Source organism: Drosophila mojavensis, unplaced genomic scaffold (genome assembly GCF_018153725.1).
Source record: "Drosophila mojavensis isolate 15081-1352.22 unplaced genomic scaffold, ASM1815372v1 contig_36, whole genome shotgun sequence".
Classification (NCBI taxonomy): Eukaryota; Metazoa; Arthropoda; class Insecta; order Diptera; family Drosophilidae; genus Drosophila; species Drosophila mojavensis.
In genome coordinates, this window is record NW_025318858.1 from 2,001,755 (window position 1) to 2,025,889 (window position 24,135).

General features: G+C 37.9%; 3 protein-coding genes and 1 long non-coding RNA gene across 4 annotated transcripts; 3 read left to right on the forward strand and 1 right to left on the reverse strand.

The window, feature by feature from the left end:
- Positions 1–1,149: 1,149 nt before the first annotated feature.
- LOC6575756 lies at positions 1,150–1,781 on the forward strand. The gene has a single exon (XM_002001724.4). It carries the CDS (start codon positions 1,231–1,233, stop codon positions 1,534–1,536), a length of 306 nt encoding a protein of 101 aa, XP_002001760.1. The 5' UTR covers positions 1,150–1,230; the 3' UTR covers positions 1,537–1,781.
- A 1,222-nt stretch (positions 1,782–3,003) lies between these two features.
- LOC26528196 lies at positions 3,004–3,562 on the reverse strand. Its single transcript, XR_001449345.3, has 3 exons — positions 3,454–3,562; positions 3,340–3,397; positions 3,004–3,281 (listed from the first exon to the last, which is right to left on the reverse strand). It is a non-coding gene; the product is annotated as an uncharacterized LOC26528196 (long non-coding RNA).
- Positions 3,563–4,005: 443 nt separating this feature from the next.
- Positions 4,006–4,477, forward strand: LOC26527965. Its single transcript, XM_015164798.3, has one exon. The coding sequence runs from the start codon at positions 4,042–4,044 to the stop codon at positions 4,369–4,371; it is 330 nt and encodes a 109-aa protein (XP_015020284.1). The 5' UTR covers positions 4,006–4,041; the 3' UTR covers positions 4,372–4,477.
- Positions 4,478–5,727: 1,250 nt separating this feature from the next.
- Positions 5,728–6,234, forward strand: LOC26527142. The gene has a single exon (XM_015164799.3). It carries the CDS (start codon positions 5,758–5,760, stop codon positions 6,103–6,105), a length of 348 nt encoding a protein of 115 aa, XP_015020285.1. The 5' UTR covers positions 5,728–5,757; the 3' UTR covers positions 6,106–6,234.
- The last annotated feature ends 17,901 nt before the right edge of the window (positions 6,235–24,135 follow it).

A 24,135-nucleotide genomic window follows, 5' to 3' on the forward strand; every position in this document is an offset into this window, starting at 1 on the left:
GGCCCAAAACGTAATCCGTTAGAGAAAAAACATTGTTAAAAAATTTCTACAATTCTTCTATAATTTGATGCAAGCGTAGGTTTATGTTTTGTTTATATAACTACTAAATATGAATATTATAAATATTATATACTAAACATATTATTAACGACCTTTGGCCATTAAATGAGTTGGGAATGCAAGCAACAATACAAAACGGCAGCTACGCAATAAATTTCATTATTTCATTATCTAGCTTAATTTACCAAGTAGATGGGTTTGACTAGAGCATACCTATCAATACCCCGAATTCCATATCGAGCTTATTGTAGTTTATGTCACACATATATGAACAAAGGGTCTCCACTATAATATACCTTGATTCGCAGTATATAAAATAATAATTTAGAAATCATTTCAAGATCAAAAATTTTGATATTGATATCAGACCTGATCTGAGAGTACTTTGAGATAATGCAATCAAATTGATCTGCATCTGATCACCTCAGCTCTTCAACCTGAACAAGCTTTATTATGTCTGCCACGCCTTCTTCTGCAAAGCATTATACCCTGATCCTGACTCAGAGTAGAGAAAATTGTGCTATTCATTTTTAGCAATGACAAATGAGTATATACATATTTATATATAATGTTTATCGTATATCTTATCATGTTTTGCACCCGTTTTTAAACCTGCACGCCATTTAATTGTATAAATATTGTTATTGACAATTTTACTTTTGTTTTGTAGACTCTGAAAGGCTTAATTTTTGTAGGCCTTATCGATGATATGGAAATCATAGGATATATGATAATATGGGAAAGTTAGAAAATAATAAACTACAGTAATAAAAAATATATAAAATATATAATTAATTATAATAAATATATTTAAAATAAATAAATGAATATATTTGTAAAATAAAATTGATTAAAAAAAAACTCTGATTCACATATCTAAATTTGCAAAATTTGTTGCAATTCGTAATTTGGGATTTTTCGCTTCTGTTCATTGTGCGGCCGCACTGGAAGTGCTTTGTCAAATGTTTATCGAAAGCAGACTAAGACCACCTGACAAGATAGCGAACTAAGCTCCCAATTACACAAAAAAAAAAAAAAAGTACCCACCTGCGAACTGTCTGCTTAAATATGTTGAGCAGTTGTGAAACTAGTTCAGTTAACGAAGAATCGCCAGAGCAGGCGCTACAACGGGACCCAAGGATATTCAGAGAGATATTTAACTAAGGAATCATGTCTTACTACGACGACGAGCGCCGCCATCACCACCACCATCATCATGGACGTCCCATTGTGGAGGTGGATATTGTGCCACCACGTCTGCCACGCCCCGTTGTTGAGATCGATGTCGGCTCGCGCTATCCCTCCTACAGACCGGAATGTGTTGAGGTGATCCAACCAGCGGCTGTCTACCAACAACCACCCATGGTTGAGGTGGATGTGGTGCGACCCAGTCGACCACTCATCGAGTTCAACATCGGCGGGCGTCGTCCACGCGAGGAAGTCGTCATTGTGGAGCAACAGCGGCCCTGTTGGTAACAAGCGCACATTGAATTCGCATTCAAATGTAGAACAACAACAAAATACCGTATTTATTTTTTATTAATTGAAATTATATGACTAACAAAACCAAACAAAACTGAAAGCTTCTATTTGTTATTTGTCAATCGCATAAATGTAAAAAGTTATGTAAAAGTTGTGACTAAATGTATTTAATATTATTAAAAGCTTTTGACTAATGCGACAATTGCTTTAATGGCATTATGAAAATTTATTTATTTTAATTATCTCAAATTTTTGTTTTGCTTTGGGTTAAAATTCTGCCATTGATGGCAGCAATACTTTTGGCTCGGGTGTATGCGCCTGGATAATTAGTGAATTAATTAAATAAAATTTTAGCTGGAGCGTTAGGCATATTCCCTATAATTCTTATATAGCATTTCATACTAACACCTAGCATCAAAAGAAAACTTTTGGTAAATTTAATTCGGCTGATAAAATTATTTATAGACGTTGTTTTAAAAAATATATTATTAGCTTTTAAAAGATATATGATATGTATATATATATATACAAGATAAATTATTTGTATTAACTTTTATTCATTTTTGCTTGTGTTCTACCTTTCATAATAATAATGCATTGTTCATACAAAAAACCTAATTTTGCAACTGCATTTGTCATAGACAATGCTTCTTATTACTTACTAATAGACATACATACATATGTATATACGAACGAACTAACACATACGAGAAAACCCATTTCTCCTACACCAACTTCCCACCGCCAATTCACTGCGTCAAGTGCAGCCTAGCTCCAATAAGCAGTCCCTTGCAGTGATCATTTGTCTTCTTCTTTCAATCGTGAGCACAATGCTTGAAGAATTGTTACTCAGTCTGCTCTGCTTCCGCAGCTAGCTCAACTTGCGTGAGTTCGTCTCTTGATTTCAGTTCTTCTTCTTTCAATCGTGCAGAGCTTGAACTGAGTCTCATTTTCTGCTCTGCTCATACCCACATTGCTCGCACTCTTCTCACGCAATTGATAAGCTGTGCTCTGAGCAGCTGTAGCTGAGCATAGGCCTCTGCTCTCTCTCACACACACGCGCACACTACGAGCAGTCGTGTGATTGGCTGGCTTATTAAGCACTCGCTTTCTCTCACACTCAAATCGCTTGGCACACACGATCTTCTATGTACGATGAATCTCGCGTTTTTCTTGCGAGCAAGCAACGTTTGATTGGCTGGCTACAGCTACAGTCATAGCGGAGTTGATGCTCCATGGAATAACATACAGCTACAGAGATTCTTTGTATTCTCTTTTCTTTCGTTCAATTATAAATACTCCGAGCATTTGGGAGTTCGACTCGTTTTCCGCTGTGCTCATCTTTTCTTCACACTCTTCGTATTGCTCACTACTACTGCTACTACTCTACAAAATACACTTTCTTGAAAGTTATTTTTAATCTGTAAGTGATAATAGCAAAAATTAAAGAAATACAGACAATTTTTATATTATTGTTATATATTCTTTTCTTAATTTTAACTTCAAGTATTTTAATGTTTAGTGTCTGAACAGAGAAACATGAAAGTCTTCTTAAACTGAATTTGATTCCGGACCATCTATATACTTAAATAGGTGATCCGCTATCAAGCTACAAATCGGAACGAAAATGATGAGATTTTGAAGAATTCGAGCTCGACGAATCCGATTCAGTCTATTCCAAGTCTTCCTTCTATCTCTACGTTCGGCCATTTCCAAAATGTATTTCCATTTGGCTTCCTCTGTTAAGAAATGTTTTTTACATATTTGAAATGTATATTCATATTACTTTAGATATACCTGAAGCGAAATGCCTTTCACGGAAATTGAACTCAGCAATAATCTCGACGCTTGAATTCTATGTAGATAATATTTATTAAAGAATTGCTTGTGAAAAATTAGTTCAACTCTTACCATATTTTTGGCTATGTACGCTATGTTGTTTTAATGTTGTGTGAGTCTGTGAAGCTTTGATGTATTATTGGAATATGACAAGACTTGATCTTACGCAAAACTAACTTGATTGGGCCAGCAATCAGAAAACAGGCTTTAGTATGTAAAACCCTTTGTTTATATACATAGCTCCGAACTATAACCGTGCATAACTTAGATAGTAAAATGAGTATCAATAGGACCTTAAGGTATAAAGTCTTTGATAACAGCTATTGACTACCAATTCATGTAAGTGATCGAAATCTGATTAGCTTAAAGAATCTTTTATGACTGAATATCAATCGGAGTTGAGCATGATAGATGCTACTCGGGCTATGCCCGTAAGATCCCCATGAGTCACAGAAACCGCAGCAAGGCTGACCCCAGTAAAGCATATGAATCACAGCCGATGGTGGCTAGATCCATCATGAAGGCACTTCCCTGATAAGATATTCAACAGGATTAGAATATGAACTGATAAGGAGCCATCGATAAATTATCTTTGTGTTATAAATTCAAGAGCCGAAACTGTTTTGAATTCAGTACCGAAACGAACGGCAAGCGAGCAATATGGCAGAGGTACAGCAGGTGAACATACAGTGCGAGTGCCCCCACCATCATGGACCGCTCTTTCTGCTCAAGCCCTGGGCTTGGGGTCGTCCGTGTCGTCGCTGCCAGCGCATGATGGAGCGCAATGTGGTCGTCGTGCCCACCCAGGGTGCAGCTGCCGTCTCAGTGACTCCCGCCCTCACGAATCGATCATCCCCTGTTGTGGTCTCCACAACGACGACACAGACGGTACCAGGGCTACAGGTGCAGCAAGTGCAACAGGTGCAGCAGGTGGTCACCACACAGCAAACATTGTCACCCGCATATAATGAAACATTGGTTATTAGCTGAGTCAAGGAAGTGAAGCAATACTGGAATATTGAATTATATATACAAAGTTAACAAAAATATTTCATCTGAATTGGAAAACTTAATAAACTTTTCTTTCAAATGGAAATTTAGTGTTTTTACTCAGTTTTCGCCAGTATATCTATATCGATTATTGCATTGAATGGATGGACTTTACTATATACTGATCTAGCTGCAATCAACTGTGATGACTTGATGATATTGGCCATAAATATGATATTTATATATATATATAGCTTTTCCTCAAATTTTCAACAAAATCAAAAAGTCTGAAATACCTTCATTTTTAATTCCCTATTAAGATATTTAATATTATTGATCTTTATGTAGGGTTTATCTATAGTAATCTTGAATAGCCACGTCAGACTCATAGAAGGTGTGGATATAGAGTTTTTGCTCAATCTAAGGAACATCTCAAGAGGCGCAACTCGTACACGATGAAGCCCTTTATTATTTGACAAGCCCCTATATGAGAACTACTATATTATCTATGAATATGATCAACAGTGACTGATCTTTATAAGGGCCTATGCCTATTCACGTTCTGACAACATATGGAGAAGAGAGTGAACAAGAAAGATAGAGAGAAAGAAAATGGGCACTATTGACCGCAGTTATGTTATTAATTCGTAATCAATTTATCAGCTTCACTCATAATATTGGCCATCTGCTATAATAATTAGCTTCAAACTAGTAAGAAATCTATAGCTGACTATGAAATACTGATACTGAAAGTTCGTCTACGATAGAAATCACATCGTTGCATTCATTCATACGGAATGACGAACGGACGAACAGTGAAATGGGCGGATAGGCGAAGACTTCGCCGTCATTTTCCATCAGCAAGAATATATACATAACTACTGTTATGTGACCTGCCCACTTCTGTCTTATATATAAAAATAATCCTTTAATATATTTTCACTCAAACTTGTCAACATAGACCACAACAGTTATTACCTGGTTCGATTGTCTTCAAATATGCAAGCAATTGAGATATTCGAGTAATCAGACAACGCCTGCAGAAAGACCCTTATCTTCTCTCGCTATCTCGCTCTGACAAGTGCTTAAGTACTCATTACGAAACGTGTGTGGAGTGTGCAAACGCCTTCCACTCGCTGCGCTGAGTTCTCAAGGGCGCAGAGGTCTAGCCGTGGCCCCCACGCTGAATCATTAGGCGCCACACGACCTCCAATCACCGATACGCCATGAATCACAGCAAATTGCAAACTATTGATAACAAAAGTGAGAGATTACGATAATAGAGATATCTGATAGCGATGATAACACTCAAAAATCCATTCACACTATAAATGCAAGCAGCTTGAGGCAGCTAGACATCAGTTAACTAACAGACACTCGAGCAAGATGACGGCGGTGCAACAGGTTAATATTCAGTGCGAGTGCCATCATCGTCGCGGACTGCTCTATGTGGTGCGACCTTGGGCCTGGGGTCGTCCCTGCCGTCGCTGCCAGCGCTCGATGGAGCGCAATCTCGTCGTGGTGCCCACCTCGGGTCCAGCGGCTGTCACACTGAATGGACGAAGGCGAGGATCTCCCGTCGTGGTGACCACCACCAGCCCACAAGTGGTTGCAGCACCACCGCAACTGGCGACTGTGACTCCAGCTCAAACGGCCCTCGACTGGCAGAACTCGCAGCAGGCATTTCCCTCCGTCTTGCCAGCCAAGTGCAACGATTTCGTGATAGTCAACTGAAGGAGCTTTGCCTCGATGCACTCTTGGTTGTTTGCAGAAGTCTCTGCATATCTCTCATATAAAGAAATTTGATTGCTAATCTTAAGTTATTTTGTAAGAATAAAAGTAATATTGTTTATATAAGTTCAAGTTATTGTTTTATGTTTTTATATACACAAAGCTCGACTAAAAGCAGAAGGATGTGTGTTTGATGAATCAAATCAAGGTGAGTCTATATAACCATGCCCGACTGTCTGTCAAAAAATCGAAAATTTAAAGTTTAAATATATATTTAGGAATATTCTTCTTTTATAAGGCATCCCATCGTCTCATCTGGCATACATGTGTTTGATGAAAAGTTGAAGATTTCTGAATAGTAGTAGGAAATCCTAAAGTCTTACAAAAGAAGAATATTGTTTGGATATTGTATGATTCTGCCAAAAAATTTAATTTCTTTTTTTTTTTTTTTTTTTTTTTTTTCAATATTAATTATAATAAATAAATAAAAAATAAACAATAAAGACTTAAATTAAATTGTAAATATATAAGAAATAAACCGACTTAATTTAATATTAATTATAATAAATAAAATAAATAAAATAAATAATAAATAAATAAAAATAAATATATAAATAAATAATTTCACGTAACTATTGTCAACCATTTGTGACCATAAATATTTGGCTTTCAATATCTAAGGCACGTAACAAAAAATCCCTGTGAAATACTAAGATAAATAAATATGATATTAATATTCATTATTTAAATAAATTATAAATATATACAAAAACTAGTAATAATGATTTCACATGAATATTGTAAACTATTTGTGACTACAAATCTTTGCACGTTCATTAAATAACGCATATAAGTAAAAACCCCCTCAGAGCCCGTAGATCTGCGTGCGACTCGCGTTATCTTAACTTGAATATGAATATGAATCACTGTGAATATCTAGTGCTATCAGACATAAGAGCTTAATGATAGCTGATAAGACACATTGGCTCGGCGGGGTCTATAAATAAGAGACTTGAGTCGCATTTGGCATTCAGTTCGAATCGCGAAGCACAGGTGAAATCGACTCAAGGCGCAACATGGCTCAGGTGCAGCAGATCACAATTGTGGGCTGCGATTGCTATCATCGGCGCGGACTGCTGGGCGCCATGTTTGGCTGGCTGTGGGGTCCGTGCGAGCAGTGTCGGCGCATGAGGAACGGCAATGTGATAGTCGTACCTGCGACAGGTGTCGTGGGCGTCAACCAGTGCGTGACCACGATGCGGACAGCGCCCGTTGTGGTCTCGCGGACCACTCAGTATGGTGCCATGCCCCAACCAGCGCAGCGCCAAGCACCACCGGCCTACTCCCCACAACAACAGCAACAACAACAGCGACAACAACCACAACAACAGCAACAACATCAACAGCCCAACAATTGGCAACAATCTTATCCATCGACTCCACCGCCTCAGTACAGCGAAAAGGTGGCGCTCAACTGAGAAGTGCCACAATCAATCAATCAATCAAAATTCGCACGAAGAAAAACCTTCATTTGCAAAAAAAAATAAAATTATAATGTGACGAAATATTCGTGTGATTTCAAGAAATTAGTCTAGAATATGATATAATTAAATTTTAATTAAGCTAGAATTAATTTCTGTTTTGTGTCCTCGATTTCTGCAGAATTTTGTGAACAAACGAGCAAAGTTAAGTGAAAAGATTTCTGCCTACGCTGGAAATGACTGACTAGTAGATACTCTATTTCGCAAAATGTGAACAGAATATGTATTCTAGTATTTTTGCTTATCATCTATATATATATATATATATATATATATATATATATATATATATATAATAAATATAGCTGCGCTTTATATTTGCTAACGTTCCTTTCTAGCCTGTAATATCTCCACAAAGTCGAAAGACTTCTCCTTCTCTCTGATACTTTAATACTCTCTACTCTCAGCGCTCACATATACACTCGTATTTGTATGGCATACAGTTGTTCACAGAGGAATACTATTTCCTTACAGCTGTGGGAAGAGTAATGTCAAATTGTTAAAAGTTTTGCCGCGCTACTACAAAATAATTTGTATCTAGAGTGCGTTTACATATGTAAGTATGTATATGCACAGCCACACTTAAAATGGATTCTCTTTCATTTGATACGAATATAAAAGATCGAGTCAGTTCATTTAGCTGCAGAGGTATTTATATAAATATGATATAATTATGAGTAAATTGAAATCCTGGGTCATTTATAATAAAATTAAAATATATATTCAAAAATATATCAATATGTTGCAAATAATATCGTTTTCATGGGCTTATCTAAAATATTATACAAACTTAATAAAACTGAATCTAATTTATTTAACTGCTTAAACACATATATGCCATATGTGATATATATTTATTTGTAATTATAAATGTATTCATTTAATTTTTAATTTTTTTATTTGCTAAATAATTAATTAATATCATAATTATTATAAATATATGTGTAAATAAAGAGTTGAATATAAATATAAATATTTTTGCCAGATGTCAAGCATGTTATTTGTAATGATTAAACTAATTAATATTTTTATATTTAGCCGAATATCTAATAACCATTTTACATAATTAAATAAACACAATATTAGTCATTATATAATATAATAAACAAAAAACTGATTGTTTTAATTTAAAACACTAAAAACATTCAAATTTAATCAGATAAATATATTAACAAATTTACAAAGCGGAATAGAAGCGCATAGAAAACTCGAGAAATCCCAGCTAATTATTTCAAAATTTCGAACTAATTTAAACTGTTTTCAAACACAAAATCACGGAAGTATATCCAGTAGATCTTCCACTGGCCCAAGCTTGACTTTGAATTCCTGGCAAATGAATCAACATCGTCCCTTTGCACAATTTGTATGTAAATTACTTAATGCCCTTACAACAGCTAGCTGGCGCTAGGGATCTGTTAATATCCTTTGCCACACGGATAAAAACAAGCTGTTGCCATATTGATTCCTGCCGCCAGACCCGGGGCACCACTGCGACCCATCCGAAGGACGATGGCAGCCAGAGCTGTTCGCTTTTTGTGTCTGAGGGGCGCAACCTTGAAGGTGTTAAAAAAACATATTTGGGCGATTGACGGCAGGGCGGGAGGGTGTGGCAAGCGAGGGGGCGTGGCATTTGTTAGGCACCAAATGAAATTAAAACGCGCATAAATTATATGCGCTGAAAAGGGAAGCCAACGGGGGGGGAAGTCCCCACTCTGCCCCCCGCAAAAAGCTGACGACGAACGCCAAATCGTTGAATATGTATATTAAGACATTTCTGACGGCGCTGTTAATTTCTGGCATCAAGTTTTGCATACTTTTGTGAGAAAGGGGCGTGGCAAGGGAGGAGGAAGGCGGGGGAGGTGAAAGGAAGTTAGCCTGCTTGCCTGCATAATTGCTCAATAGTGCGCAGCATTTTGCTTAAGCAATTAAGTAGATTGGAGCGGGTAACACTGATTTATGTATGTCACAGCCACGCCCACTACAACAATGTGTGGGCGAGTGTGCGTGCGTGTGTGTGTGTGTGTGTGTGTGTTGCATGTCATTTGATTAACTAAAAGTTGTTGCTGCTGCAACAATTTTCATTTTACGCCTTCATTTGGCTGCCATCAAAGTGCCACGCCTTAAGCCCACTTACGTGAGTTTAATAGCAAGCAGCTGCTGTCAGGCTGCATTGTGCGCAACGTAAATTAATTAAAAATTGTTTAAAACCACGCGCATCCCCTCGCATCCCATCCCCTCGCATAGCATCGCTTCGTGCCGCGGCGCGGCTCGGCGTCCTTTTGCCACATAAAAATCCCAGTAAGAAAATATTGAATATACAACAGTAGGACGTGACGAAAGACGGGGTGTATTAATAAATACCCTGCATACATTCATGGGCTAATGGGTATGATTAGAGCTAGTAGAACATGGATGTATGATGTATGTGGCATGAAATGCCTTGATTTAGCTGCAAGTTGACCAGCTTCCCTAACTATTGAGAGTTCGCAGCTGCTTACAGGGTATTTCAGAGATGTGCAGCCTTACTGGGAGAGGAATGTTGCTTCCAAGTAAAAGCAACACCCAAAATGATATTCGACCTCAAAAGAAAGGGAAAGCTTTATTCATATTAAAAAAAAAAAAATTTACATATTTATTTTTCAATAACTGATTCATTGATTTAACGCACTGAGAGATTGAATGACTGACTGTACGTCTGATTGGCCTTGAAGCAAGTTGGAAACATTTATTTATTAAGCAAAACTATTAAAAATATAGGCTCTTAACAGAGAGAGACTTAATTCTAGTGATGCTTAGAATCGAGGTTAGTATAAGAACTATTTGAATCGAAGCAGAGGAAACAAAAATAATATTTATTAGATATAAATATTAATATTACATTTGCTTAATATATTACTAAATTATTTCCTTTAAGTCTCATGATTAGTTAACATGATTGATTGATTGCTTGCTTGAACAATAAAGTGAAAAGACTCAAAAATATCTATCTTTACATAAATACATACATACATACATGAATATTATTCTATATATATAGACTGCACGCCTGATTGATTGACTGCTGCTCTGATTGATAATCGACAGTTCAAGCCATTAAAGCCCAATTGAAAGGCCTTGCAACAATCAAAATTGGCAATTTTGCTCTCCGACCAAGGCCCTCTCAGAAGTCGGTCAAAGTTGTAATATTTCATAAATGTTTCATAAAAAGGAAAAAATCCCTTCTGGGTTTTCATCTCCAGCTCGCTGAATATATGAGCTGCATTTACGTTTTGTAATCAGGCAAGAGAAAAGCGTTTAATCAATGATAAATGTGGCGTCAGCCGCAGCGAAGATGCAAGTGTTTTAAATGTCTCAACAAAGCATAAGCGACAACAGCAACAGCAACAACAATAAGAACAACAACAACAACAATGGTGGCAACAGTATTTTATAAAGAAAAGGACAGGCAACAGCAGCAGCAGACGGCAGCAGCAGCAGCAGCAGCAGCAGCAGGACGAGTCGTGAATCCTGCGGGCTGCTTGTTAAATGAAAATTAATTGGCAACACTAATAGTGTTGCCAACTACTTTGCGCAATTAAAACAAATTGTATGTAACAGATACAAGCAGAACAAAACACAAGCAAGCGTGTTAGACTGGAGCATCCACAACTGCACGATGCGCGCTCAAATGAAAGCCTCTTCATAGGAGAGCTAAGAAGACTTTTTAATGGCCTCAGGTAGTTGCTTCATGGAATTTTAAGATCTATTTGTATAATCAAATTATATTACTTAAGAATTTAAGCTATAGTTTGCGATTAACTCTAGTAGACATAGTTGTAGCCTTTTTACCACGCCCATAGATATCGAGTGAGAAAGGCTTTAAAGGCTGACAGCAATAACTTGCTTATCAAACCAGCTCTATGACTGTGAATGATTAGCGAGGTCTGTTCAAAAAGTATGGCGAATCTTCGATTTTTCCTTCAAAAACTATTTGGCTATTTATGAACATTGCTTTCATCATTGCATTCAGTAAATTTTCCATTCATCAGTTCTGAAAATCATTTTCTATGATCTATTTCAGTTGCTCCTGCAATGCTGTCCCTTTCTTCTCAATACTAACATCATACCTATCTTCAAGATCTGTCGTATTCGACACACAAATATACTCACCTTGCACCCACTGAGGGCGTATAAAAAGTATAAAAAACAAATATTAAAACTAAGAAAGAACAAAAAAGAATTTATAAGAGAAATGTTTCAGTTGCAGAGTCCGAGCCCAGTTGGCAGACCAAGCGGAACAGCTACACTCACTACGTGTATGCGTATGTGTGTGTGTGTGTGTGTGTGTGCATGTGTATTTACACTCTCCCTCAGTCTCCAAAGAGCCCACCTTTAGGTAACTCAACTCGACTAGCTTCATGGAACTTTTCCGCACATAATAATTCATGTTAAACTTGCCCCCGTTTTGCAGCTCAGTTCGGTTTTCACGTCTTTGGCTCTCGGCGCCTGTTTGGCTATGTTTTCATTCAGTCATTCATGCATTCATTCCATCCGTGGGTCATTCGTTCATTCATTATTTAACAAAGCAGCTAACACGCAGACACAAAAACTTATCCGTTTAACGTACCAACACCGAGGCTAAAAGATGGTTTACCTGGCTGCCTGCCTGCCCGCCCGCCTGCCTGCCCCGCACGTCAAAAGTTCAAGCTGACGACCCGGGCTTTGCTTAATTTCTGCGAGATGAGTTTCAAGAATTGCCTGGCTTGAAGTTGCGTAATTTGGAGATCCAATTGCATTGCTTGCATTGAGTTGAAGACTTGAGTACCAGAAATCTTCTCCTATGTGATGATACTACAGATCTGTGATATATCACAGAGCGGTTAAGCTCTAAGGAAAAATTCTAAAGTGGTCCGCTCTTCATCAGTTCCAGCTCTAGAATTCAGCTAGGTAAAATTTATTCTCCCTCTGTATCTCTCTCTCTCTCTCTCTCTGTATCTCTCTCTCGCTCTCTATACCTCTATCTCTCTCTGTATCTCTCTCTCTCTGTATCTCTCTCTCTCTGTATCTCTCTCTGTATCTCTCTCTCGCTCTCTGTATCTCTCTCTCTTGCTCTCTCTCTGTATCTCTCTCTCCCTTACCCTCTCTCCCTTACTCTCTCTCACTCTCTTGAGCTCATAAAATCAATTCCTTTCCCTCGTTCTCTCTCATCGACTCCAGTTCTCGATATTTATACCGATCTCTCTTGCTCGCTCTCTCTCTCTTGCTCGCTCTCCCTCTCTTGGTCTCTCTCTCTCTCTCTCTATCTCCCTTAATCTCTATCTTTCTCTTCAATTTCCTTCCCATACGCTCAATTCCAGTTCTCCAAATACTGTTCGAGTAAGTTTTTCAATAGTTTTCCAATCGCCACTCAATAGATCTCACCATCTACTCCCACATCAATCTGAAATCAATGTCAACTATCAACAATTAATAATGACGTCTCATCTAAGGCTGCTCATTGAGCTGCCCTTTTCATTTTCCTAGCGGCAACTGTTTGAGCTGCCCTCAGTGGGCTTTTGCTTTCTTAATTTCTCGCTTTTTATCTGCCACTCGCCTCTAGCCGCTCGTTTTTCGCTCCTTTTTTTCTCACACACCCACACCTGACTATGCGAGAGCAGACAGGCTGCCTGTTTTACCTGTTGTTTTAAAAACAATGAACATATTATGTATATCGCCCCCAAACAAGACCATAAACGACAGCCAAGTGTGAGTGAAGGGGTGTAGAAGTGCAAGAGTGTGGTGTGCGTATGTGTGTGTTTCGCCTAACAGTCAGCCCGAAAACAAGGTGCTTCCGCTGTCGGAGGGACCTCAATTCACACCCAGCCACTCGGCTCATGCTCCATTTTCTGGCTGATTTGAGAACTCGGCTTTAGATTTCTTTTGTTTTCTTGGAGCAGCTTTGTCTCGGATTGTGCAGCCGTCTCTCACCTTTCACCTGCCAACTACAAACAGCCACCTGTGCTAGGGCCCACTGCAGTAATTCATTTGCTTTTATGGCGTCCTTTGCCTTTGCTGCCTTTGGCCGCCTTTTCATGGCGCAAAACCCCATTTTTAATTGTGTTTCCGGCAATTTTCACTCTATTAAAAAATTTAGTTTTCGCTTAACGAGAGCCAAACTAAACTCAACAGGGACTGAAACTAGCTTACAACTCAAACACAACTAGCATTAAACACAATCTCATCATCATCATCATCACCACCATCATCATGAATGTTGTTGGCATCATTGTCATTGCCATTATTGACATTGTCTGCTGGACAAACGCATTACATTAATAACTCGATGTGAACAACATAAATCTAATGCCAAACTTCCTCGGCAGCTCAACTGCTGGGGACTGAAACAACGAGTAGAATTGTCATGTCTCAATCAAAGCATCTGTCTGAAATCCGCCCTCTCTCTCTCTCTCTGTTTTCCCTCTGTCACTCTGTCTCTGTTTCGCCCTCTAAATCTCACTTGCTTAGTCTCGGTTTATGTTTGCATTTGGGTTTTTGTAGATATAACAAAATTCGTACGTACACGAAAATTGGCAAGCTGGCAATTTTTAAATAATACAAAAGTGCGATAAAGCACCAGCAAGTCGAAGTGTAAATACGCTTACTTTACCTATAGATGTATATAGATAATTAATCAAATATTTTAAAATAAATGTAATGTATGTATAAATTTGGTATTCTGATAAAATTTTCCAACATAAATTGCAAATTCTCTTTACAACTCACTGATTCTGTTCAATTTGATCGTGATTGGCTGCTGCTGTTGCACTAGTGTTAGTGAGTGGCTGAGCGCTTGCTTAAAATAGCTGTAAAATTATTATCCCAGTGAGTTTGCGTTGTAGCTGCTTGCTGCTCTTTTCTGTCTTCTCGCTGACTCTTAATAAGCGCGAGAATGAGACAAAGATAGCAGACAGCATTCAGCTGTCCGCGTGTTTACTGCGTAAGAGCGAGGTGGCTACTTATGTAGGTCGCTTTCTGATTTCTGCGGGCCAATAGAATGAGACTAGTAATGGAATCTCAAAAAGCGCATGGCGTAAGGCATGATAAAAAAATTAATGAACTAAATTTAATAAGAAGATTCTGATTGTATATAAATAAAAAATGTTAAGAAAATGTATAATGAACAAGTTACTCCTATAAAACTTTAGATGGGAGATAATCAATAACTAAGCGATCTTGTATATATACATCCCATTGCATTTGTTAAGAAATCTAAGTAAATCATGTCAACTAATTTCGCTTCATTTACTTACCTTTGCAATTCAAATCAGCAAATCAAACTACCCTTAGCAAAATAATAGACAAATGAAACAAGTAAGAAGGCTCCAGTCGAGACTGCTCGACTAGGAGATACCCTGAACCCTCCAAGCTGATATTCTAATCAGTCTGGACTTCTTTTATGCACACATACGTACACATGCATTTACACGCACGCATAAGCCTACGCTCTGCTAACTGCGCAGTAAGCAGCGAATGCGCTTGGGCTGCGCTGCAGTGTGGGCAATATTATGAGAATTTATTTGTTGAATAATTTCTTTTGTAAACATATGATCTTAATGAAACTTTCAAAACGTATTCATATGGTGAATATGTGTATACATTTCAAAGCACAAGTCTCTAGTACTTGAAATGCGTTTTTTACAAATTGGGGGCGAAGGGGGCGTGGTATCCAAAATCTGTAAATTACAAAATCTTTGTGTTCATTAACTCTATATACAACGCAAATTTGAAGTTTCCAGGTTTAAAAGTGTTCAAACTAGGCTGAAAAAACCAAGTCGATTTTTCGATTATTCTCGATAAAAAAGTTATCGGATGAGTTATCGAAAAAATAAAGCAAACTTGTACTGCCTATGGTATACACGAGTATGCATGCCAAATTTCAGCTCTCTAGCTCTTATATCTTCTGAGATCCTTTTGCTCATACGGACGGACGGACGGACGGACGGACGGACGGACGGACGGACGGACGGACGGACGGACGGACAGACGGACAGGGCTATATCGACTCAGCTCGTCGTCCTGATCAAGAATATATATACTTTATGGGGTCTGCGATGATTCCTTCTGCCTGTTACATACTTTTCACAAAACCATTATACCCTGATTTCCCATTTTCAATGGGTTCAGGGTATAAAAAGAACCATAAATGCTGGAAAGTATTTAGACTCTGTGCGACACCCAACCAAAAACTCCAGAGCTCCAGCTGCTCCCGCGGCTCCTGCTCCTGTTGTTCTTGTAATTGTCCAGTGAAGCATAGAGCGAGGGCTCAGACCATAAACTAGGAGACCAAAATTGTAGAGTCAGACGTTGGTGTGCCATAGTTTAGTTTAGCCCCAAAATGCATGAAATGTCTATTCTAATCCGGAAATTAAATTCCATTTAGAAATTTCGTATACAAAATGCTTGTCGCATGAGCCAAGCAGCTAAGCACACGTGCATGTGTGTGTGTGGGTGGGTGTGTGTGTTCGTGTGAGGGGGGATATCTGCAGCTAGATATAAGTACATATATGTTTAATTTATGGAGAGCAGTCCAGCAGCAGACACACAAAAAGCTAGCCAAAGTCTGCCTCTGGCTCGGCCAAATGGTTTGCCTGGGTCTGGGCTGAATTTTAACCCGTTAGTTAATGATTGCAGTCGAGGCTTTGGGAATTATGGAATCCAATGAAAATTGACGAACTCTCCATTGAAATGAAATTGTGAGACTTGTCTAGCCGCAGCCAGAACGGCTTAAATTGAAACTTTAATAAACTTGGACTAAGTGAATGAATTATGTGCATGTGACGGCATTTGTGAACGATATTGACATCTTGTCAAGTCATTTTAATGGAGGCTAAGCTGTGATTGGCTCAGCAATTAGACATTAAAGATGCATGAAAGATTAGTTAAATCAATTTGAAAAGTATCTTGAAAATATTTAATATTTGATGTATGTTAGTAAAATTGAAAGTACGAAATATTTACTTAAATAGAGCTAAAATTAAATAACAAAAAAATAATAATAATAATAAAAATAAAATAAAAATATATATATGTATATATTTGGAAATTTCAAATAAATTGTTATAATACAAAATACTTTTTAGTTGACAAAAATTAAAAATGTATTATACAGAAAGTTTAGAATATAACACAATTTCGGATTATCATAAAAATATAAAATTTTAGGGAGTTAAAACAAAAAATTTTAAAAATTTGACAAAAATAATATACATATTCTATATATTGAAAATTATTTTTTTTTAGCGCATTATTGACTTAAACCTTAATTTAGATTATGGGCTAGAAGCCAGTATTTACATATTTACAATTTTTAACAACATTTAAGGTCTGTGGTCTAAGGGATGAAAATTATTATTTTTGAAAAAAAAAATCAGTTCCCTAAAAAGCTTATGTCAAAATGAAAAAAAATTATTTTTCATTTAAAATTAATAAAAATATTAGCTTCTTTTTAAATTCAAATTAAATAGTCTTCACAGTTTATTTTATTTTTTTTTTAAAGAAGCTGTCAGACAAAATCTTTTTCCATTAATAGGTCAATCAAAGGCAAGCCATCAAAATCTGCTCTCTCCTTGCAGCTATTCGATAGAAAGTAGAGCACACTCACACAGCAACTATCAGGAATTGAAGTAAATCAACAAAAATAAAGTCAACAATTTGTGACAGGTGCACAAAAATGTGCCCAAAAAGAGAAAAACAAAAACAAAACAAGAAATAAAATGAAGCAAATCAGCAATTTATTATATTTGCCAGCCAATTTGTGATGTTATCCAATAGAGCGGCAACAGAAGGCGAGCAGGGGCAGGTGAGAGGGCGGACGCAAGTACTTTAGGGCATAAAAAGTGTCAACTAATCAAATGTCACAATAAAGAAAACAAAGAGCAAACGCATAAAAGAGCTGAAAGCCGAGAGAGCAATCAAAATACAAAAGTGCTGGCAATTTGTGTACTAGATGATGGGCGTTCAAGTGCCACGCCCACAAATTGCAATGCCCCACACACTCAGACAGGCACACATTGGCAGTGCTTTCTAATGCGCCAAAGCCATTTAGTTCATTTGTTTTGCGTGCGCAATAAAATTTTTATCATTTTTTATTTGTTTGTCTTTTTCGGTTTCTGTTTTCATTTTTTTTTTTTTTTTTTTTGTGCGTTTTAAAACGCGCGCAAACAGCGCCAAAGCGGTTAGCGCGTCGCATGGCACAAAAAAATGTTTATGGCTTGTTATTTGAACATAAAAGCATTTTGCAAGCGCCCCCCTCGCCCCACGCCTACTCACACACATATGCGAAAGCTCAAAGAACGTGACACTCTTTACATGTGCAGCATCCTCAAAAAACGAGACACAAAATTATCATTTGAAAGAGAAAACCGAAAAAGGAAAGAAAATAAAACAAAAGACAATGAAATTATCAAAAATATGTGAAACGAGACACGCATCAAATGTTGAAGAGCTCTTCAGAGGCTGGGGATGGGGCAGAGGAGAGCAGTGGAGTGCAGAGGGCAGAGTAGAATGGGTTTAAGCGTTGCCCATTGTTGTAACAAACAAATAAATTTATGTGCGCCATTTGCAAATGAATAAAGACAAAGATAGAGAGGGGAAGAGTAAAAGAGAGAGAGAGAGAGAGAGAAAGGGAGCGAGAAAGTGCGAGCGCGAAACTTCGTAGCCAATAAAAATTACAAAAGCAAGTGCCAAGGCAGCTGAAAGTTAGCTGAGAAGTGTCGACACTTGGCCTAACCCTTAAGCCGGGCGCCAGGACACGTACGCAGCAGCAGCAGGAGGAGCAGGAGCAGGAGCGGGCGCAACAGGACTCTATAGGTTCCACTCCATGCTCAGCTATAATACGAATGTTAGCCAAAAGGTCTCAATGGCCAAAAGAGCGTGACGCAAATTGCTAACAAGTAATGGCAAATGAAAAGCAAATGAAAACCAAAAGCGAACATAATAAGAAATGTTGCCACGGCCAGAGGCTGGAAGGAGGGCGGCGTGGAAACGGGGGCCGAGGCTAAGCAGCTGAGTCGTGAGGTTAGCGCCATTGACCGGAAATGTAAAATGCACTTAGACGCCAGCGTCGCTGGCTCAAACCAACGAACAAAAAATATATATCGCTATCAATAAATTCGCACGTAGCGCTGCCAAGTGCTGAAAGCATTGCAAAGCCAGTGGCGTAACCAGGCAAGGGGGCGGCGTGGGGTGGGGTGATGAAACCTGCTTGATGTGGATATTTTTGTGGATAATTGCTAAAGCCAGGCCAGGCCAGGCCAGGCCAGGCCAGGCCAAGGCAAGGCTGCAACAGCAGCTCCAGCCTCTCACCTCTCGCCTGCTGCTTGCAATTTGAGCTTTGAAACAAACACGCGCCAATGGCAACTGCAGGAGGCGGGCGCAGAGCAGGGGCAGCGTAGCTGACTTAAAGGGGGTTTACACCCATACGAATGTGGCTTAAGGTCGTGCGGCGGCTGCTGCTGCTGTGGTAACTGCTTTTAGTGAAAATTGCTTCATTAGAAGCTGCGTCGGCAGCGAAATTCAACGATTCGATACGTTTCGATGCCCATTCGCTGATTGTAGCTGCAGCTGGGAAAGAGAGAGAGAGAGAGAGAGAAACAAATCGAATCGAGAGTGCATAGAGCGATATGGTCTTTGGTTTATATAGAATAATAGCTCAATTAGGACATTCAAGTGGCAGTTTAAGTTGTTTAATTTATAAGAAAATTAAGGGAAAGGAGTTTAGAGTGAAGTATAGAAGATAGATGAAGATGAAGATGAAGCAGGAAGTTAAGTAAGAAGGAGGAGATAGAATCTGAATGAGTAGCATAGATAGAAGCAGAAGATAAGAGAGAAGTAAATAAGCTCAGAAATGAGTGCCTAGATCTGAAGAAAGGTAACAGATGCAGATTGAGAAAGTAGAAATTATAAAAATAGAGAGAAAATTATATATAGAAAGAATTTGTGAAAGCAATTCTAGGAGCTGAAGTTCTTTAAAAATGATCGCAGTATACTTGTTTTTAAATTATTTATTCAGAAACTAGAGATGATTTAAAATATTAATATTTGTAATATTAAACTAATTTATTTTATTTATTTATTTTTTTTTTTTAGTTTTCAAACAAAATTTTTGCGAATATACACAAAAAAAATAAATAAAATAAAATAAAATAAAATCAACACTTTTGATTCAATAATATTTGAAACGCACGTCAGAAGGGACTATTACAAAGACAGTAAAAAATAATTAAAGTAATATTTTTTATTATTTTTTATTTGTTTATATCTTTTGTTTTATATATAGTATAGTTAAATAAAAGAGAGCTGGAACAATTTTGTAGTATATCAGTTATTTTTTCCCATATATATGTTCAAAAATAGCTATAAAATAAAGCGTAGGCTCTCTCTATTTCAATTCAATTAGAAATTTGAAATTAAACTCTACCCACTTTCTATACCCTTTCCTTTCTGGCCCACCTCAACTCCCAAAAATTCTCAATCAGTTTCTATAGCAGCAGCCGTTGAGGCAACGACCAAAGGCTGTCAATGACAGCCCAAATGGCATTTTATTATATTAATTTAATTTCACCCAATGAAATTTAAGGTAAAATCAGTCTATCAAGCTAATTGCCAAAATAGAACACGGGAAAGGCTGCGTAGGTCAATGGAAAGAGCCAAATGCGGCAGGCTGACTAAACAAGTTGTTTGTTGCTGTTTGTTGTTGTTGTTATTATTGTTGCTGTTACTTGGCTCGTTTGCATTCATAAATCAAAGAAGCATGTGTCTGTGTCTATCAAACAAAACAGACGCAAAAAATGGCCAAACAATGGAGCTGCCCAAAAGATTATAGGCAAAATGGCCGCACCATAAATATGGAATATATATATATACTATATACTATATATATATATATATAGGCATAGCAACAGTCGGCAGCAGCGGCGGCAACAACAAATGGGGCATAAATTACACATGGCCATAGAAAAACAAGTAAGAAAGCTCTAGTCGAGACTGCTCGACTACGAGATCCCCTGAACCCTTGGAGCAATAGATATTTCAATACTTTTTCGCGACTTTCAGCTTACACAAGAAACACGCACACACACACACACACACACGCACGTACGCACACACAGGTATACATACACACACACGCATACAGACACACATACACACACACACACGCATACAGACACAAACGCATACACACACACACACATACACACACACACATACACATACAAGCAACCACGCATAAACACGCATGGGCTGCAGTGTGCGCTTACTATGAGAACTTAATTGTTTAATAACTTTTTTTATGGACGTACGATCTTCATGAAACTTTTAGATTATGATTATAACATGAATATGCATGTAATTGCCAAAGCACAAGTCTCTAGTATTTGAAATACGCTTTTTACAAAAGTGAGGGTGAGGGGGTGAATTTAGAGGTGGGGGGTAAATTTTAACAAAAACCGAAATTGTATAAATTGCATATAAGCATACATTAAAAATTTGGAGACTCTAGCAATAAAGGTGTAGAAGATATAATTTTATAACTGGGTTTCGATAAGGTTTTTTATCGATAAAAAAAGATCGGGATGAGTTATCGATTTTTAATGATAAACTTGATATGCGCGCTGTAATAACGAACATTTTAAAAAAAATTTGAAGTCTCTATCTCTTATATCTTCTGAAATCGACGCGTTCATACATACGGACAGACGGACAGACGGACAGACGGACAGACAGACGGACAGGGCCAAATCAACTCAGCTCGTCACCCTGATCAAGAATATATATACTTTGTGGGGTCTGCCACGCCTCCTTCTCCCTGTTACATACATTTCAACAAAACCATTATACCCTGATTTCCCATTGAAAATGGGTTCAGGGTATAAAAATGATACGCCAACAACATGAAACAGATGCGAAAACGCGGAGTAGGAGACAAGGGGTAGCTGAGCTAGAGGAGCGGGAGTAGAGTTTGCGGGGAGACTTTGCAAAACGCGCGCTCTCATCATTTATAAATGCTCGCGGGAGCAAAGAGTGAGAGAGTGAAAGAGAGAGAGGGAGAGAAAGTGAAAGAGAGAGAGAGTAGAATTTTCTTTTTTGTGAAAGGGTATATTGGTTTGACACTGCAACTGTACTGCTACCCGATAAGGTGTCCATTCGTCCGTCTATCTCTCTGTCTTTCCGTCTATCATTCCTAAAGAATCTAAAGACGTTAAATTTTCAATGTATGTATGAGCTCAGTCGTCTAATTAAAAGTTTGCCTCTTTCCGATACGCCCACCAGGGGCGTGGAAAATCAGAATATGCTACTTATTTCTGGTATTTGAGAGACGTTCATATTTTAAGTGCTAGAAAGCTGAAATTTCGAATAGCAATTGGCATTGGATTAAAATAATATGGCGAATATATGTATATACTTCCATCGGGACGGCACAAAAGTTGATCCTAAAGTATTCGAGCTGGAAACCTTAAGGGAATAATAATGTAAAAAGTAATTGATCTACTCTACTACTGGCCTTCTCTAGTCTACTCATATCCTCCAGCTTGACGTTATAGACTTCAGTCACCCGCAACACTCCTGCTTGACTGCCTTACCAAATCCGACTCAGCTGTGAATGAGTATTATGCAGTCGGTAGCTTTCATATGCAACGTTCTCACTTTTTTCGCTTTCTTTTTGGGGCTGGGCTCAAAATGATGTTAGGCACGAAAATTCCGTTTTGGCTGGCCAAGTTTCCGCTGCTCCTAATCGCATTACAATGAAAATTGATGATGATGTGGAATGCGAAATGTGAAATGGGAACTCTGGAATGTTGCACAAAATAAACCAAATAACCAACAACAATAACAACAAGAAGAAGAAACAAAAACTGACAAGAAACATAGAAACGATGCAACATATTTTGTTGCTGCTGCCACAAAGTGTGACCCGAACTGAATGGCAGTTGCCATGCTGCTGCTGCTGCTGTTGCTGTTGCTGTTGCTGTTGGCTGGTTGCAAACGCACTTAAATTCAATTGCCAAAGCCAACAGCAAGCAGCGGCAACAACAGCAAATATTGTCAAGCGAGCTGCCAGTTAACAAAGTTTTCAGCCCGAAAAACCAGAGCAGAGCGACGATTGCAGCCCGTTGGCTACTTAAACTGGCCAACGAGCCACCAATAGTAAATGCCATAAAAATATCCAGCACTATTGCTATACCTGTCTCACTCTCTCACGCTCTCTCTCTTACTCATTCACACACACACACGCTTTGTCTGTGTGTAAACAACGATTGTGCCGAAATTGTGGAACGCATTTAATTGAATTGAAAAACTAAACATCTAACGGGAAACGAAAACAAGGCAATAAAACTGATGCTTAAATGCTCTGACACAACTAGCGGCAATTCATATTAACATCTAACAGTTGCTTAACATATGTATACTATATGTATATAAGTAGATGTTGTTGGTTTTCCTAACTATTAGAATTCATATGAGACAAGATTATATTTTGCAAAGTTGAATGAAAGTGGAATACTAGTCAAAGCATCTCAAATTCCTAGACTTGTAGAACTCTCTAGATATTTTTATATATCGCCGCTTGAAATGCATCCCAATTAAAAGATTTCCTTATTGTAACGTAGAGGCTTAGATGCCCAATTTATGGTTTTCTAAATTCTTCAATTTTGTAGGTTTCAAAACTACCAAATATAAAGATTCTTCGATACAAAAAAAAAAAAAAAAAAAAAAAAAACTCTCAGTCTCCCAGCTATTTAAATTCCTAAATGTCAAATTGCTTAGTTCAGCAATAAGGTATAAAATTAATGAACTGAATCTCCTAGCTTTGAACACTTAGATTGCCAGATTTCAAACTGTTTCAGAGTTCTTACGTAGTTATGTCTTAGAACTTCAGTAACCTATAGTCCAAAGAACTGGATTCTTTGATTCTCAGAATCTTTATTTCCCTAGAAGTTTTTTTTTTTTTTAGTTTTAGAGCCCAATGCTACTAAGATCTGATCTTCAGCCTTTGGAGCAGCAAGTGCTAGAGATATAGTTATAGCGCTATAAAATTCTTAAATGCTAGACTCGTAGAAATTAAATACCAAGTCCAAGTTCCTCTTAAAATGAAAAGGACTCCTAGACTCATACAGCTTAAAGACCTAGGTTCAAACACTTGTACAGCTTAAGGGCCCAGAGCTCCACAACTCGCCTAACCCAAAGGTATCCAAAATCAGTAAAGAAAGTCTTCTGAATATGCTGAGCTCCTAAAGTTCTAGTATCACCAGTTCAAAAGGCCTATGGTCACGTTATGCTCTTTAGTTCCTTAAGTTTTCCCGAAAACATTTTCGGTTGAGGTTTATATTAAATAAGGATGGCATTTTAATAGTCTCCGCACCACACATCTCTGATTTACCCTCCACCCCAATCTGTCCTTAGAGTACTTTTCACATTATAACAAACCCTTGGCCTAATCAAAGCACAATGAAACCCTTTGGCAGTGAGGGTA